At 43.9% G+C, this 18985-nt stretch overlaps 1 protein-coding gene across 1 annotated transcript in view; it reads left to right on the top strand.

The window, feature by feature from the left end:
- The window catches only part of Hhip (hedgehog interacting protein), a 92560-nt gene that overhangs the window by 11094 nt on the left and 62481 nt on the right, over positions 1–18985 (top strand). Inside the window, exons 3-4 of the mRNA XM_057753709.1 lie at positions 2459–2615; positions 3626–3827. Of these exons, the coding sequence (XP_057609692.1) occupies positions 2459–2615; positions 3626–3827 (359 nt within the window). The remainder of the gene's footprint in view (positions 1–2458; positions 2616–3625; positions 3828–18985) is intronic.

The following is an 18985-nucleotide window of genomic DNA, read 5'->3' as shown; positions in this document are numbered from 1 at the left end:
CTGCTGTGCCTCCTTTCCCATACCCTGCATCCCTGTGCACAACCCCTGAGGGCACACACAGCTCCATGCACCCCTGCGTGCATAGTCCCCTGGAGCTACACACAGTATACTGTTTTCCTGTGTGCACATGCTCCCCAGGGCACACCCAGTGCACACTGCAGACCCCCTGAGGTCACACACAGTACCCTGCACACCTGTGTGCACATGCTCCTGAGAGCATGCACAGAACACACTGCGCCCTGAGGGCACACACAGCACCCTGCACCTCTGTGTGCACACCCCCCTGAGGGCACACACAGGACACACTGGACCCCTGTGTGCACACATTCCTGAGAGCACACACTCCTGAAGGCACTCATTTTTTCTAGCCTTCTTCCCCAACTTAAGATATTTCCCAACACACTAGACAGAAATTGCTCCTGAAGTCTCTGTTGGCAATTTAAGGGTCATACATTTTACCCAAAAGTGAGATCAAAATGTAGCCCAAGCTTTATGGTGTGGGACTCTTATACCCTAAGGCTGGTTTGTTTTGAGGTTTGGGCTGACCCAGGTCAAGCTCCCTGGAAATGAGCTTTGAGTGTCTTGCAAACTCCATCGATAAGCCTTGCTTGGCTGAGCTCCAAATCTTGTTCTTAGAAATTCTTGCAAAACCTGAATTTGTTAAATAGTTTTCAAACTCCAACTAAGTTACCTGATACTTTTATCCCAAGACTAGTAGGCATAATGAAAAGTCCAATTTGTTATGTAAAAACCGAAACTTCACTATGGTGCACATAGGAGGTGAGAGGCATCCTTCCTCCAGGCAAACAAAGGCTCTCACCTGATTTGACTCTGGTAAGCACAGATCAAGCAGGGGTTTGTGCTGCTTGCTTCTTGTTTGTTTGCAGTGTTAAGATCAAGCCTGGACTTTGAGTTGCTGGACAGGTAGTCCAGCAGTTATTTCCCCTACCCAGATCCTGATGGAAACATACTCAGAAAGCAGAAGTCTCCAGGATACAGAAGAGACCTTATTGACAAGCACAATAAAGCCAGTATTTTATTTCCTCAAACTACAGTTTTCAATTTTTTCTATAGGTTTCCTCAGGTCTAAAGCTTTTAATTTTACTTTCAAGGAGAGCTGTACTTTCAAAAACATCTTTATGGGCTTGGGGAATGGCTCCGTCAGTGAAGTGCTTGTGGTACAAGCATAGCAACCTGAGTTCAATCCCCAAAACCCGTGGAAACAGCTGAGCACAAAGGAGTGGGCCCATGACCCTCTTGGTGGGGAGGCTGAAAGAGGAGGCTCCTTGGGCCTCCCTGGCTGGTCAGTATCATGGAACCAGTGAGCTTCACATTTGATGAGAGACTATGTCTCAAAATTTAAGGAGGAGGAAAATGCCAGATGCCGACTTCTGACCTCTCCACTTATATCTGTGTTTACACGCACAGGTGCGTGAATGCACACACATCCACACATCCACATGTTCACCTACACATATACACACATGCACACACACAAACATACAGATACACCAACAATTTTAACTATCTTTATTTTGTCACCTGTTCAATACACCATGTGATTTTGTTTTGGTCCAGGGGTGTGTCCGTTTTTCTTCTTAAAGAGATAGAAAAAATCATTTAAATATATTTTATCATTGTCCCTTAGAGAAAAAAAAAGTACAATAAAAAGGTTCAAAGTATTTGGAACAAGAGGATTTCTCTTAGCAACAATTCCTTGCTTGAAGACTGCACAGCAAGTCATTAATTTCATGTGGAGGTATTTGTTACATCCATCAGTGCATTGTGTTAAGACAACTGGCGGACAACAGACTATCACTTTTCTAGTTGTCATGGGTTCTCTTTAGGAAAGTATTTAGTACTTTAGGAAAATTAGACTAATTAGTGATGCGATTGGGTGAGCTCATAAATATTTCCTGTGATTAGTGAGGCGGCTTGAGAAGAGTAAGTGCAGTGAGAGTAACCATGGCTTTTACAATGCGCCGTTCATTAGCCTTTCAAGTGGTTAGCCCAGGGGCTGGAGAGACGGCTCAGTGGTTAAGATCCCTCATTGTAAGATCTTTCAAAGGTTCTAGGTTCAGTTCCCAGCACCTACATTGGCAGCTCCCACCTGTCTATAAACTCCATTTCCAGGGGATCTGATGCCCTCCTGGCTGCCTCAGGCTCCTGCACACACATGGCACATGTAAGCTTATGAGGGAACACACATACATGTCATACGAATGAATAAATAAATCTTTTTAACGTACCCCGCGTAAGGCAATTACACTTCACTGGAATTCTTAAATGTGTTTAAAGGAGAAAAGGGAACCCCAACCCCTCCCCGGTCACGCCTGGTTTTCTCCTGTGAATATTCACATACTTTCTCAAAGCCCTCTTAGGGCCAGATGCCCAAATGAGCTGGTTTGGCTAGAACACTTCATGGTTCTAATGAGTCTTTCTCCGTGTCTGTTTAAAGGGCTTCTTCAAACAACTGCTGATGAGTTTTGCTTTTACTATTCGAGAAAAGATGGCGGCTTGTGCTTTCCAGATTTCCCAAGAAAGCAAGTCAGAGGGCCAGCATCTAACTACCTGGACCAGATGGAGGAATATGAGAAGGTGGAGGAGCTCAGCAGGTCCATACACTTCCATGGTCCTCTCTCCCTCCCACCCTCCCTCCCTCCCTCCCTCCCTCCCTCCCTCTCTCTCTCTCTCTCTCTCTCTCTTCCTCCTTCCCTCCCTCTCTCTCTCTCACCCTCCCTCCTGCCCTCCTCCTCCCTCTTTCCCTCCCTCTCTCTCTCTCAATGTTCTTTACTCTTAGAGAGAAAATGAACAAATGGGTGATTTTGGTGCTTACGCCCAGGATCCACAGACTGCGTGTGCATTAAGTTCCCTCTCCCTCTTAGTGCTTTGTACCTCTAGCATCACAGCTTAAATGCACTTAATACTCAGACTCCTAATCCTATGTTATGAGCTTGGCTTCTCCATGACTCATGGGAATTTTATGGGCACAGTGTTCAACTTGGATTTTATGATTGTTTTTAGCTTTATCGCACCATGGAAATATTCAGCACGTTTATTATTAGCAAATCAGTTTTTCTTTATATAAATGGATCCTAGAACTTTCTCCTTAAATGCCTTCTCATAAAAACTCATTATTGTGAGGAAAAGCACATTTTAATTACAGTCACTGAAAGATGAGATAATGAGCTAATGACATTTCGGAATAAACCGTTGGGGTTTTCACTTTTACTTTCTGAGAAAAGGATATCTTGCTATTTTCCATTGAAAAGATAATACGAATTAACCAAAATAATCCTATTATAGGATACCTGTCTTAGCAGTCCTTCCCGATTTTCAAAACCATTGGTTCTTTGAGGAAATGACTACATTTGGGGAAATATACTGTGCACATCTGTTTGAGGAAATAAACGCATTTGGGGAAATATACTGTGCATATCTGTTTGAGGAAATAAACGCATTTGGGGAAATATACTGTGCACATCTGTTTGAGGAAATAAACGCATTTGGGGAAGTATACTGTGCACATCTGTTTGAGGAAATGAATACATTTGGGGAAATATACTGTGCACATCTGTTTGCACCTCCATCAGGAAAGCTAACTGGTCTTCTCTGATTTGTTTAGAAAACACAAACACAACTGCTTCTGCGTGCAGGAGGTAGTGAGTGGGCTGCGGCAGCCTGTGGGTGCCGTCCACAGTGGAGATGGCTCCCATCGCCTCTTCATTCTAGAGAAGGAAGGCTACGTGAAGATCCTGACCCCAGAAGGAGAGCTATTCAAGGAGCCTTACTTGGACATTCACAAACTTGTTCAAAGTGGAATAAAGGTTGGCTTTTTCTATTTCTTTATTTTGTTCTGATTGTGTGGGGGTTATCTTAAATGCTTTCTTCTTCACTGGAGGTTTATATTTGTAATAAAATAAAGAATATCTGAAAGAGAAAATAAGGAGGTACCTTAAGAGATCAATAATTACAACTCAGGGACAATGACATCTTTGTTTGATCTACTGACTATTGAGAAATATAACCAGGTGGTATTTCGTCCCTATATAGTGTTCACATTGAAAATAACTTTTGCTTTTAGGTCTTAATTATTGGGCATAAAATTGCATATTACATATCCACATTTTTGAGTACAACAAAAATGTAATTTTGGAGATTGTAATTGATTCTTTTATCATGCCTTTTATTTGTTTGGGCCATGAAAAAAAATGTTTCTTGTACTGACTTCTTTGTACAATGTTTTTTGCAGGTAAGTCAGATATTTTTACTCTAAGCAGACCCATCACTTTCTTTCCCTCTCCTAGTTTGAATTCTCCAGTCAAATCCCCTAGGTCTGTCCTGAAGCCCACATGACGTGATTAGCAGACGCTGTTGGTGGGCGGAGGGAGTGCAGCATCTGCAGCTGCCCAGACTGAGACACATGCACCAGCTCGGGGGTGTCAGTGACACAAAAGTCCTGAGTTCCGGAAAGAACTGCTTGTGCTTTTCACTGTTCACCTGGAAATAGAACTTGAGGTTTACATTCTGAGACTCAGATATGGATTCCTTGATTTGTGTCTCATTCTCAGTGGGGAGACCACCAAAATAAGAAGGAACAATGGAAGAAAAATACACTCCCAATATCTGCTCAGTAAATACTGGGTTAAAAAACAAAATGAGCCAATGAGGACCTGGTAATGCTAAGGTTAGTGAGGTCACAGTGATGCTGGGGTCAGTGAGGTCACGGTGATTCTGGGGTCACGGTGGTGCTGGGGTCACGGTGATGCTGGGGTCAGTGAGAACACGGTGATGCTGGGGTCATGGTGATGCTGGGGTTACGGTGATGCTGGGGTCACGGTGATGCTGGGGTCAGTGAGGTCACGATGATGCTGGGGTCACTGAGGACACAGTGATGCTGGGGTCATGGTGATGCTAGGGTCACGGTGATGCTGGGGTCAGTGAGGACATGGTGATGCTGGGGTCATTGAGGACACAGTGATATTGGGGTCAGTGAGGACACGGTGACGCTGGGGTCAGTGAGGACACGGTGATTCTGGGGTCAGTGAGGACACAGTGATGCTGGGGTCACGGTGATGCTGGGGTCATGGTGATGCTGGGGTCACGGTGATGCTGGGGTCACGATGATGCTGGGGTCACTGAGGACATGGTGATGCTGGGGTCACGGTGATGCTGGGGTCACAGTGATGCTGGGGTCAGTGAGGACACGGTAATGCTGGGGTCAGTGAAGACACAGTGATGCTGGGTCAGTGAGGACACAGTGATGCTGGGGTCAGTGAGGACACAGTGATGTTGGGGTAACGGTGATGCTGGGGTCAGTGAGGACACGGTGATGCTGGGGTCAGTGAGATCATGGTGATCCTGTGCATGTTGGAACCATGTGGACTTGTGATGTGCTGATCATTTGAGACATACTTGGTGGAATAAGTAAACCTTAAGCTGGCATCTAGGTCAGTAGGTGCACCCTTGCTTAGCATATGTGAAGTCCTGGGTTTAATCTCCAATACCATAAAAATGAAGCAAAAGAAAACAAACAAATCACCTGACCGGCAAGATGCCTCCTCAGGCAATGTCATACAGGCCCTGAACCCCAGAGTGGGAAGAACAAACTCCTGGACATTGTCCTTTGCCTCCCTATCTGTACCAGTGCACATCCACACCCACGGCCACGCCCACAGATTAATAGTACATGATGTATCTAATATGATATACATGGCCCTCCTTTGGGCCTGGGGTTATCGCTCTGTATAGACGGCTAACGTATTATGTGTCAGGTCACTGGTTCAATCCTTAGTATTGGGGAGGGAGATGAAACCTTTCCTTTCATGCGCTCCTGTGATCACAGCATTTGGGCAGCCAAGGCGGGAAGATCATAAGTTCAAGGGTGGTCTGCATTCGACGGTGAAGTCCTGTGGTTGTCCTTGTTTGTCATTTGTATTATTTTTCTCAGTTTTTGTTATTTTTTAAGTTTCTTATTATTCTGTATGTATGGGTGATTTGCCTGTGTGTATGTCTGTGTACCACATGCGTGTATGTCTATGTACCACATGCGTATGCATGCCTGGTGTCTGTGTGTATGGGTGATTCGCTTGCATGTATGTCTGTGTGCCACGTGCGTATGCATGCCTAGTGGCTGTGTGTATGGGTGATTTGCTTGCGTGTATGTCTGTGTACCACATGCATATGCATGCCTGGTGTCTGTGGAAGCCAGGAGTAAGTCTGGAGTTAAGCATGGTTGTGAGCCACCACCTTAGTGGTGGGAATCAACCTGGATCTTTTGACAAAGTGACCATTGCTCTTAACTGCTGAGCCATCTCTCCAGCTGCCACTCCTATCACCGTTTGCGCACGTGCGCATGTGTTTGTGTGTGTGTTTGTGCATGTGCGTGTATGTGCGTGTGTGTGTTTGTGAGAGTGTGTGTGCGTGCATGCGTGTGTTTGTGCGTGCATGTCTGCGTGCGAGTGTGTGTGCGTGCATGTGTGTTTGTGCGCACACGCACGTAATGAAGGGGAGGGGAAAGGTGGAGGCTTTTGACAGGAATCAGCTTGGACACCAGGGCAGATTGTTTGAATAAACTATTGTTTGAACTTTGATAGTTTCAACTTTCCCCCAAAGGAAACATCCCTAGATTTTACAGCAGACAATCTAAAGCAAGCATTAATGGGTAAATAGCTTGTGTTCAATCAATATTCTCTGAACTGGGTCTTGGTAGCTCTCTGAGGTGTCACTGCAAAGCACAGACAAAGAGTGACTAGGATGCTTGCTACTCACCGTGGTGGCTTTTCCTCCCACGAGTGAAACGCGCACTTGCTCAGGAGACATGCAGCAAACATGCTAGAGCCATCCTTTGTCCTTCTGCTGATTAGAATCAACTGCAGTTTAGGTTCATACACACCTCCTTCTGTTTTTTTTTTATTATTAAAATTAAGTGATATTTTCCTTAGAAACAATTTTTAGCTTTTATCCAAAGCAACTTTTAAATAACATTAAAACCAAATCACACCCACACATTTTCCTCTACTGTATTTTGGGACTTTCCTAATATTTGGGAACTTTTCTCAAAACCTTGCCCTTGGGGGCTGGAGTGGCAACTCGGTGGTTAAAAGCACTTGCTCTTCCAGAGAACACGAGTTTTGATCTCAGCAGGTCAGTTGTCTCAATACCATCTGTAAGTCCAGCTTCAGAGGATCTGACGCCCAGGTCCGGCCTCCTTGGTCATCAGGACGCAAGTGCACGTGCACATACACATACTTCGTAAATTTTATTTAAAACTTCCTTTTGGATATTCTATTTCCATCTAATTCATCTTTTAGGATGGCTCCATCATTCTAGTTTCAACACTGTAAGCAAAGTCATGTATCACTCTGGCCGATGATTATTCTCTTAATATTCATTCATTAAAACAATGTTTCCGAGTAGAATATATGCCATAAATATACATTCTCGGTTCTGCTTTAAAACATACTCTCTAATACTTAAAGGTATAGTACATTGCTTTCTCACACTATTTCAGAAAAACGTTGAGCTTAAAAGATACATATGATCAAGCCGGGCGGTGGTGGCGCACGCCTTTAATCCCAGCACTCGGGAGGCAGAGGCAGGCGGATCTCTGTGAGTTCGAGACCAGCCTGGTCTACAAGAGCTAGTTCCAGGACAGGCTCCAAAACCACAGAGAAACCCTGTCTCGAAAAACCAAAAAAAAAAAAAAAAAAAAAGATACATATGATCAAAAGTAGCTTTAAAAAGGGGCTCGGAACCCAGGAAACGTTGCTGCACAAAGTAGTAAAAAGTCTCAATTACTTTGAAGTCTTTCTATTTCAAATGACACGCGTTCATTGGGATAATGAGTGAAAGATGCAGTGGACTATTCTGCTCTGGCAGGGAAACATTTCATATTGCAATAAAATTGCCCAAGGCAGGGCATCCCAGTCCAGGGGTCTGCAGTGTGTTTGTACTGGAATTCTCCGGGAATTTTGTGGAGCATGAAGAAATCCTGTTGACTTTAGCATCTGAGTTTCCTGAGGAGCCCCAGAACTTCTGGGGTTTTAACATAAACTTCGGACTCCATTATGCCAGCGAATGGCTAGGACATGACGTAAAGTGTGGCGTCTTCAATTCTGTTAGGGTTTGTTACTAATGATACCACAGAGATAGCAATCTGTCCCTGAGAGATTTGAGTGTGTTTAGTGAAGAATGAGATCACACTGTGATAAAGCAATTCATGCTGCATGCGCCTCTATCTTTCTCTCTGGAACTGGAAGTGTTAAAAGGAGGCAGCTATTGGTATAATGGGGTGAACGCCACCACATCCATGAATGGCTCATGAATCTTACCACTACTTGTTCTTGTTAGTCTCTCAGACACTTAGGAAACAAAGATATTTCACAGATACTTTTCAGACTTCTTTGATAACAGGGATATTTAGCAAATTTAGGTGTAATTTTGTGTTTGTTTACAATTATTCCGCATAAATGATACAACAAGACTTTCCACAAGTCACTTGACATGCTATTTCTTTTCTGTTCTTTCAGTTAAGTCCTGAGTGGTGGCATAAAGTCATTTAACTACAACACTCAGATCTCAGAATTAATAATACATTCTAACCCAGCCTCCACCAGACCAATTAAATGAAAATTATAGAAACTTCAGTGGTGAGCTAAGCCACATGACATCAATTAATGACCCGTGGGAGTCAATCAAATTAGACATAAAGAAGAATTCCTGATTACAAGACTTTCTGAGAGTTAGTGCTGGCTATAAGAACTCTGGAATATTCTCTCTTCTAATTATCAGTTTAGAATGGATAGTGATTTCTGGCCCTACAATTAGTCAATAACTGAGGTGCTAGGGACCACCTTTCTCCACTTGGGTCCTGGTGTGTGTGTGGTGTGTGTACACTCGTGCCACGCAGGTGCACATGCACATGTGTGTGACCACCCTTCTCCACTTGGGTCCTGTTGTGTGTGTGGTGTGTGTACACTCGTGCCACGCAGGTGCACATGCACACGTGTGCATGTCCAGCATCTAGAAGATTGGGTATCTTCTTTGATCACTTTTCACATTGGTTTTTGAGACAAGAGCGCTCACCCGCACAGTGATCACTGATTGGCTAGGCTTGCCGGCCAATGAGCTCTAGGGATCCACCTGTCTCTGCTCACACAGCTCTGAGGGCACAGATGGGTGCCACTATGCTTGTATGTAGAAGCTTTGCCGACAGCAAGAGTGAGATCAAAGCCTCCCAGGGGGCTGACTACGTCCGGTTCACATGAAGGTGATCTGTGAATACACAAAGCCCAAGCTAAGGAAGGAAGTTTTCTGTGGGAAATAATCCTGGAAGTCACAGTGAAGGAATCAGTCTGAAATGCAGTTTCTAAGCCCGTCACTCATCCTAACATGAGAGAGCTGGGGAGCAGACACGGAACTCCGCGTTTGACCTTGTGCACACACACCGTGTTGGTCCCATGGACAAGTACACTCTGTCTCCAAAAAGACCTTTAAATGGCCAGCCTGTGGAGTGTTTAAGCTGCTTCTCTCTAACTTGAACCAGAGCTTCTGAAGCTCAAAAGCAGCTTCCCCTGTTGGAACTCAGAGATGACAGACAACAGGTCTCAAGAATGGACACCCCCTTGTCATACTGACCCAAGAGCTCTCAAATTTCTGACCCCAAATCGCAATGATTAGAGTCGGGTTCAGGCAGAATGCTTTCCTGCATTGTTTTAATGATTGGTCAGTTTCACAAAGGCTGAGACTCAGTTTCTCTGCCTGGTCGACACCCAGGTTCTGTGTCCAGCAGGATCACTGAGAGCAAATGACAGAGTGCCAGTTGTCTTTCCCGTGTCTTTTGTTACTCACGCTGTGTGTGTGGCTCGTCCTGTTTAAGAGAGGGGGATGTGTTAACTATGGTCATGTAAAACACTTGACATGGAGTTTTGAAAAAATGGTATTTTTTGTAATTTGTGTGTGTGTGTGCATGTTTGTGTTCATGTGTGTGCATGTACACATGCATATATATGTGGAGGTCAAAGGACAACTCGCGAAAGTTAGTTCTTTCCTTTTGTCACATGGGTTTTGAAGACTGAGCTCAGGTCATCAAGCTCGGCAGCAAGCGCCCCTGATTCATTGAATCATCTCATGGGCTGACATCAAGCTTTGAAAAGAGTACTTTAAAAAAAAAAAAGTGCTATTTTTTAAAAGATCCACTATGTTCTTATTTTTATTTATTTTCTCCATGTTGGAATCTGGTGCTTGACTAGTTGCCAAATTGTTATCATTAGTGTTCATGTAGTTTTCTGTTGTCTCTGTAAACCCTACTTGCAAAGGACCTGGACCCTGGAAAGTACCCTAACATAATCTCACCAGAGTAGCTTACAGTTCTGGTGACCCAGAAGTCAGCCATGGCCTTGCAAATGTGCAGAAGGAAGGAGCAGTCTGCACCTGACCCCTGCAGGGACCTGGCAGGCATCACTCACCATGTGGCTGTCATGAGCGGTCAGTGGACGGAGAGGGCCGCATCCTCAGCCCGCAGCTTGCAGCATGCATCGGAGCTGAAAGACTTGTCTGTCACTGGAGCAAGTGTAATTGGGCCCCTGTCCCTCTCTGTCTACTTGGATCCTCCCTTCAAAAGATGCTTTTGGAAGCGATGCTTTGATGATGGAGGGAGGACATACGGCTGATAGCTGCTGATTGTCCGGGTGACTGAACCCATTGAGGTAGGGCTCTTGAGCTACCCAGTCCTAGTGCCCGGCAGTCCCAGGAACATGTGGAGGACGACAGAGGGTGTTTTGGGGCCAGCCCTGCCTGCGTAGCTCCTGCCTTGGAACTCATGCTCAGAATCACCAGCATTTGGAGTTTGCTGAAATCCAAGTGCTCACTGTCTGCACACTGGGGGAATGTTCTAGTTTTTCAGAATTTTCATGTTTTCTGTCATTGAGTTGGAATCTTATGGCAGCCCCTGAAATGTTGGTGTGTCATTGCTTGTGTGATAGGATTCAAAGCAGACGAGAGAAAGGATCTGCTTTTGCCAGTAGCGTTGTGAACATAACTCGCCTGCCTGTGTCCACGCAGCACTGACTGGGTCATGCGTAGAAAGCCTCAGTTCCCGTGTTTCAGTTCGAGGGAAAGCACACATCCCGCTGAAAGAGAGCAGCAAATTATATTTGTAAAACATTACAATGGGGGCATTACTATTCTGAGAGGTTTTTGTGTATTGCCTGTTATTTAAAGAGTTTGCAATTTTTTTTATATGTTTTTAAGATAGGGTCTCTGTAATCCAGGCTAACCTCAAACTTGTACCTCTCCTGCATCTGTCTTCCAAGGTGTTGGGATTACAGATATCAGCCAACACATACGACTTCATATTAAAAGTTTTTGACATATCAATTACTACCTATAAGTTATTAAGCTGCACCAGGAAGAGAATTGCTATGGTGGCAGAAATAAACATATTTTTAATAACCATAAAAGTGGTAGACATTGTCTTCCCCAAATACTCACTTTTAAGCACCTTCTTTTTTGATTATTTAGAAATCTGGTCCCAGACCTGATTTAATTTGTTTAAAATGGAAACAAAGTCTTTACTGCAGTGGGTTTTGTTTTGGTTTTGTTTTTTAATCAAGCCAATGTCTTTACCTTATTGGGTATTGCTGGTACTTTGCATCAGAATGCTCTTAGCCCTATGAAAACAATGCTGTTTTCATTTTTTAAGTGTTTAATTTAATCTCATTTGAAATCTAGTACCTAGTATTTTTCACAAAACATAAGGACCCTTGTTCCAAATTGAGCATCTCACATCCAAAAAATCTGAAATCTGAAATGGTTCAGAATCGGAGACTTTATGAGCTCTTACACACTGGGAAGTCTCTGACTCTGAAACTTTTTCCTGCACAACATGATCTAAGATGTTGCAGTAAAATTACCTTTTATGAGGTGCTGTGGAGATAGCTCAGTGGATAAGCACTCGCTGGGAAAGCATAGGAACCTGAATTCAGATACCGGAAGCCCCATGTAGAGCTGGACAGAGAGCAGAGACATCTCTGAGAACCTCTGTAAGGAGGAAGAGGTGGCGGTCCCGGTGAGCTCAAGGGACGGCTAGCCTGGCAGGCAAAGCAGGAAAATGGGGCAAGGCATGAACTCCCTGTCCTGTTGAGAGGACCTTTGTAGCTAGTAGAACGTGTGCTGTGCTTTATGCTGCCCTGAGTCAGTTTCATCTGTAAATTCTGGCTCCTCATGCATCCTGTCTTAAGCTAGAGTGTCTCCTTGGTGACTGAGTAGAGAAGGTATGCTTTCTCCTATGCGTTAGATGAGGAAAGTTCCTTTGTGAACATCTTCCTATTTACTCAAGATTTCAAGAGTAAATCGCAAATCTGGTAATTCCTAGAGTAATCAGGTAAAATGAGGAAATTCCAAGAAATATGGACTCTAGACACAGCCTCTGTCACCTTTGAAAGGTATCCGTTCTGAGCATGGGTCTGCTGTCTCCTCTAGATTGTTGACTAGAACCAGCAGAGCAACATCAGAGATGTTGGGTGTCAGCCTCCCATGGCCTATGACCTCATGAAGAAGACACAACACCAGAGCCGTTGTAAATGGTAGATGGTAGCGTGCCTTTCCCTTTTATAGATAGCCAATGCATTTGTATGTTGTGTGTGTGTGTGAGACCTAAGATCTACCCTCGCAGCAAACATCAAGTACACAGTGTAGCCTGACACTGTAATCCGCCAGCAAACCCTGGGTCTACACAGATACTCAGCTCTTTCCTTACCTCTGCTGTCCCTACAGGGCCCCTGTGGGGAGCCATTAATATGCCATCTCCCAGATAAAGACCCTGGGCCCCAAAAGTAAACTATGTGAGATAACACAGTTCCAGGCACCACCGCCAGATTTTAGCAGCGATTGAGCACTGTTGAGTTCCACCCATGACCCTGAGCTGCTTTCCTGGCTTTGATGAGCCAGAAGAAGGGCTGGAGCAGGTTCGCTGATGGTCGGCTGCGGAGCTGAGGGCCTAGGACCTAGAATCAGGCAGTAGGTTTGACTTCTGGCTGTTGCGCTGGACAGGCTGAGCATCCTCCCCGTTGGTTCAGTGTCTTCACAAAGTACCCGGGAGCAGCTGCATGCACAACTCATAGAAACATGAAGTGCTTTGTAAGCCTGAGCTAGTACCGTGATCTGCAATATTAGCATGGAAAGAGGGCCCGGGAGAAAAGGATGGCAGCCTCTGCCATGACTTGGGGCTCTAGTGATCACTGATAACTCTGCTTTATGGTTTTAAAACAACTCTCCCTTAAAAGATGTTCGATTGATATGTATGGAAAGTTTCCAATGGTGTTATCATTTGTGTCAAAAAAAATGATGGTTCTACAAGATACATATGGAGTTTTTCCTTACCAAAAAAATTAATAAGCCTGGGATGTGCCTTTTGAAAAAAATGACCTTTTTTTAAATATTTATTTATTATTACACAGTGTTCAGTCTGCATGCCAGAAGAGAGAGACAGATCAAATTACAGATGGTTGTGAGCCACCATGTGGTTGCTGGGAATTGAACTCAGGACCTCTGGAAGAGTAGCCAGTGCTCTTAACCTCTGAGCCATCTCTCCAGCCCAAAAAATGACTTTTGAATGTGACTCCAGGAGCTGGATCAATAGCTCAGTGCTTAAACACGTCTGCTGCTCCTCCAGAGGCCCCGAGCTCAGATCCCAGCACCCACTTCCGGCTGTTCCCAGCAGTCTAACTCCAGCTCCAAGGATATGGCACATGCTCTTTTGGACTCCAGGGCAGCTGCACTGATATGCCCATCCCCACACACAGACATACTGATTCATACATAGTTAAAAAAAATCTTTAAAATTTAGAAGAGAACTGTGACACTAGAGAAAAAAAAAAAGCCTTCATTTCTGTAGGCTCTCGTTTGGACTCCAGATGATGGAGAGGCAGACTCTGCATCCTGGGAGTCCTCAGGGCACATGTGTGGTGGGGACAAAGCACTGTGCAGCTGACCCAGGAGCCTGACCTATCATCGGGATCTGCTGCTTTCACAGTTTTTCTCAGCCTGGCTAGTCTAGCAGTACATCTTCCCTGTCTTTACTTTGGAGCAGGCTTTGTGTCAGTCTGCCATAGAGTTAATAAATCGTGGGATTTGCGAAGGAAACACCGAGACTGAAAACTAAGAAGCACATACTTTTGCCCTTGAGTAGCTATTGCTCAGAGCACAGGTTTAGGCTGTCAGAAAGGGTGGGGTCGTTGGCTCTAACTGCCTTAAAATTAACGTATAATGTCATGTTACAATGACTGTTTTACTCAACTGGTTGGGGTTTTAAAGCAGGTCAATAAAACCCTTTAAAAGAATGTTTTACAGCCAAGCAATAGGGACAAATATCAGTAAATGCAATGAAATGGGCTGGATGCCCAGTAGAAGAATGTACAAAAAGAACGGCCGTAGCTACTCCCTCTCAGACCTCGACCGTAGAAGCTGCTGTTCCCATCACTCTCACTCAGTGTGTTAAAAGACACCCCAGTCTATAAGCAAATCCTCACTTTGATGTTTCTGCACTCCTGTGATCATCTTCTGAGTTTGCATCTCTGGCATGCGGCTTCTCGGGGTTCTCTCTCGTGTGTGTATACACACACATATATATGTATATATGCACATTTTATCAATGTGTTTGCTATCTTCACCAAACATGTACAAAATATTTTCGATTATTGCAGTGTTGCCTTAATTAATGTAATTATTAATGATCTCTAGCAATTAATTAGTATTTAGTTTTTTTAAGACCGTAAACTCTGAGATTCTGCCAAACTATCATAATATTGAAATTGTCAGATGTGGGGGTGTATCTGAAGTATTTTTAAAAACCTGATTATTGGTTAGAAATAAAAATCATCTTTCCCGTTTTCAATCAAAATGTGCTTTAAGAGTTCAGGTACCTGTTTATGAGGATTGTTTTATAGTGATAATCGTGCAGGAGGTCTCAGAAAAACGTTTCTGAACCATGCCATTTTCTATCCACGGGTGACTTCATGACAATGCACCTAGTTACAATGCTCAAAGCTACCACCACAAAGGAGTTCAAACATCAATCCTCTTATCTAACAAATTTCCATTTCACTCTGCTTGGGCATGCTGCATCCAGTTTAATCATTAACCTCATCTACTCACAGACTGAGGCTTGAAATCACAGGAAAACTCTGAAAAATAATTTAAGGTAGTATTCATTACCCTGTTTGTTATCCCCGATACACTGCTGAGCAAGGAAAAGAGCTGACCCGCACTAAATGCACTCACTGCTAGCAACTGAAACTGTTTAATTGGATTATAGAACTGAATCTAAAAAGCTGAAGCTAACACAGAAATAAAGCTGTGTCGAACAGAACCGTCCAGCTTCATCCATGGCTACAGAATACCCAAGAAAAAAACATTCAGTTCAAATATTCAACTGTGGCTATGTTGTCTTTTTCTTCAAGACTAGCCAAATTATTTACTTTTTCTTTTTAATTCTAATAAACTGTTTTTAAACCACCCTCTTAGCCTAAAGCACCTTTGATCCAAACAAGATCAGGAACCTAAATCAGAGACATCTGTCCTCGGGCTATTTCTAGGTAGGGCCCACATCTGCGCAGCAGCCCCGGGAGCCAGCAGTTGGAAGCTGCATGAAGGATATCTGAAGGCGGGCGGGGGCTGCATCCACAGCAGAGGGTGAGATGCCCAAGATTGGAGATAAAATCAGGGAGTGCTGCTCTTCAGAGGGTTAAAAGGGTAGCCCATTTATTCCCGTTAAATGCTAGACTTCCTGAAAAAGATGCAGGGAGGAAGCAACCGTCTTTTGTGCGCGAGTGTGAACACACCTGTTCAGGAAAAGTGAGGCAGAACTTGAGCCCACTTCTCCCCCAACCCCCAGGCACACACAGGTCACCAAACATCTGTCACAAGTCATCAACAACTGTCCTGGACTGAATTCAGCCGCTCTCTCCTCCCTAGCCTGGGTCACAATTACAGCTTCTCTTTATGTCTCCAGGAACTTGAAAGGTCAGATCACCTCAGGATGTTAATAATGTATTTATACCCATCACCCTGGGGCTGACCTCAGGTTTCTGTGAGATCCACCAAGACTTTACCATAGTTGGGATAGTTCCTTAATTGCAACCTACAAGGTGGCCTCTCTTTCTCGGATTTTTTTCTTCAGTTTCTTGGCTTTGAGTGTGTGTGTGTGTGTGTGTGTGTGTGTGTGCGTGCGTGCGTGCGTGTGTGATCTTTTGGGCAAAATAATATATAAATGGAAAAAAAAGAGTCTCTTAGACGTGATGACGAGATGTTCATCTTTCCTTGGGATCAATTATTAGAATTTCTTCTAAAGAGATGCCTCAGTTGATAAAGGGCTTGCTAAACGAGCACAGGACCTGAGTTCGATCCCCAGAATCCATGTTAAAAAGCCAGCTTGTAGCAGGCATGGTATGGTGACTCAAGCTTGTCATTCTCAATGCTGGGGAGGCAGAGACAAGTAGACACCCGAGGCTCACTGGCCAGCCTGGCTAGCCAGCGATGCAACACCACAGATGCTTCTTGGCTCTAAAATCCTGTAAGGAAGAAAGCCATACAAGTTATAAGAGAATTAAGGCCAAGAGAAATGATCTATGTGATCCATGATGGCCTGGCCTCAGGCAGGTGGTTTTTTTCTTTCTTCTGATTTAATGATCCAGAAAAGAAACCTAAGGCAACACTCCCTCAGGCAGAGCTCACAGGGCACCTCACATGCTGTCAGATAACACATACCACCTTTCTGTGTGGTCATTGTTGCTCAGGGTGCTTCTCAAAGCCGTGGTACCTCAGCCTGGCCTGAGGCTTCAAGTTTCAACTAACAACAAGGTCATGTCTTAAGTGTTCAGGGTAGCAACACAATGATTGTTCAAACCTGGATTTGAAGGTGAAGACCCTCCATGACCTTTCCATGGACAGGGTTTAGTGTGCTGGGGGAAGGGACAGCATGGAGACCGAGAGAGTTTACAGAGCCAAGCAGCTATGGGCTGGCTGGTAGGAAACACACCATAGATCACACTGGGTCTTTTTGTGAAAGTCTTGGGCTTTTTGCTTACAGTGAAAAGGGGAATTGCTTCAGGCTTTAGACGGAAGAATGGAATGATCTGAATTGATCTTTTTTTAAAGACAGGATCAGTAACAATCATGTTGGGAGTAGACAGAGAAGGGCAAGCCTGAAAACAGGCTTTGGGGTCAAATGCCAGCTTCTATCTACTTCCAGCTCTGTTCAAAGTGCTTTGTGCCCATGGCTTCACCAGCTTGCCCCTGCCAGCCTCAGTTATTAACCTGGGAAATGGAGTTATTAATAACTATGGTTCTTGTCAGTTTCTCCAGTTATGGGGTTAGTACATAGAGAAATATTCAGATACTTTTCCTGTTAAGCATTTGATGCATTGCATTTCCTGAATTTCTATTTCCTTCCTAAGACTCTTGAGGTGCAATTTTTAAGCTGAGTGTTTTAGCAACCTAAAATGTTCGATGGGATCCAGAAAGATGTTTTAGATCACAGGAAAATATCAGTTGTAGTAAAGAAGGGTGTTCAGTGTTTACCTCTTGTAAATGCTAACTCATAAAAACACTGACTGGTACCCACAACTGGTTGAGATACCCGAGCCCATATTCCTCTGGGAGAAGGAAGGTACAGTTAAAGACAGAAGAGGGTCCCAAGCCCAGATACACCGAAGATTAAGTGATAATCAAATCCCGAAGTAGACATTTCTCATAAGGAAGATGCAAATGAGCTGCTGTTAGGAGTTTCTGACTTTTTAAATTGCCCAATAATGCAATTGTTTCTGAAATACCTATAATTCACTCTCAAAAGTAGAGTATTTCCAAATATTCTCAGTAGACTCCCTCCTCACTGGCATTTGAACAAATAATCTCAGCTTAACAAATCAGCTTTTTAAGCCGTCAGTCTGTTAAACTACCAGGAGCAGTTTCTTCTCCTACCTGCTTGGCGTCTAAAGAAGCTAGTTGGGCTGGGGACGGAGTAAATGAGTTGTGAAGGCCGAATGGGATAGAGGGTGGTGCTTGCTAACTTTGCTTACACACTTAAGGGTTTCTGTGCTCAGCGTTGCTTTGAGAGGATTCCCTTGGTGCCAATTGACCTAACTTATTCCAAAACAATCCTTTGTTTGGAAAGAATAATTTTCATTGTGGGTGTTCCTTGAAATTGTGCGCGGAGGCCCTGTTATTACAGAGAGGAGGACTGTGCTCTCTTCACTTCCATTCCCTGGCTAGATTAGCACTATAGCCCACATGCAGAGCCAAATAATCTGTTTTAATTTCATCCCATGCACATATAGTTTAGCTTTAAACAGTTTTTTTTAATGTGCAAAATCCTTCTCTGCCTAATGTTAAACCAAATTTTTCATATTTAACTTATTTTTTTAAAACTGAAGGCAGGAGACTTGTTTCAGTCACAAAACAGCTTTTCTTGCAAATATTCTTTTAAGTTGGTGTTCTTGGATTGTGTTAAATGGCATCTCCATTCTCCTTTGAAATCATGTGTGTGCATTTTTTTCCCTGGAGTGAGAGGGGAAGAGACTGGAACAGGAAAGTTCAAAAAGGCTTTAGTAAACTTAGCCACTGCATTCTTTTTATTAGGCAGTGTTGTCTGTTGGGATTTCTGCAGTGTTTTTTTTAAACCCCAATAAATCAATTAACCAATATTCATTCTAAGATTTAATTTGGTGAATAGAATATATGTGCTTTTCATCAGGGGACACATCTTTTTAAATCTGGAACCACCACACACAAAGAATTTAATTCTGACAGACATTCATTCTCAGCATAAATACTTTGGGGCCAATGGTGGTCCCCACTTAATCATACCTCTTAAAAGTAAATTCCAGAAAACTTGAAGCTCCCAGTGACCCCTGGTAAGGTGAGTTGTCAGTAAATTACTTTTATGATGTGCCCTAGGGAAGAAGGTCTGCCAGGATTTGGGGTGGGG

The sequence above is a fragment of the Chionomys nivalis genome, chromosome 21, assembly GCF_950005125.1.
Source record: "Chionomys nivalis chromosome 21, mChiNiv1.1, whole genome shotgun sequence".
Classification (NCBI taxonomy): Eukaryota; Metazoa; Chordata; class Mammalia; order Rodentia; family Cricetidae; genus Chionomys; species Chionomys nivalis.
This window is presented reverse-complemented; position numbering and strand designations above follow the sequence as displayed.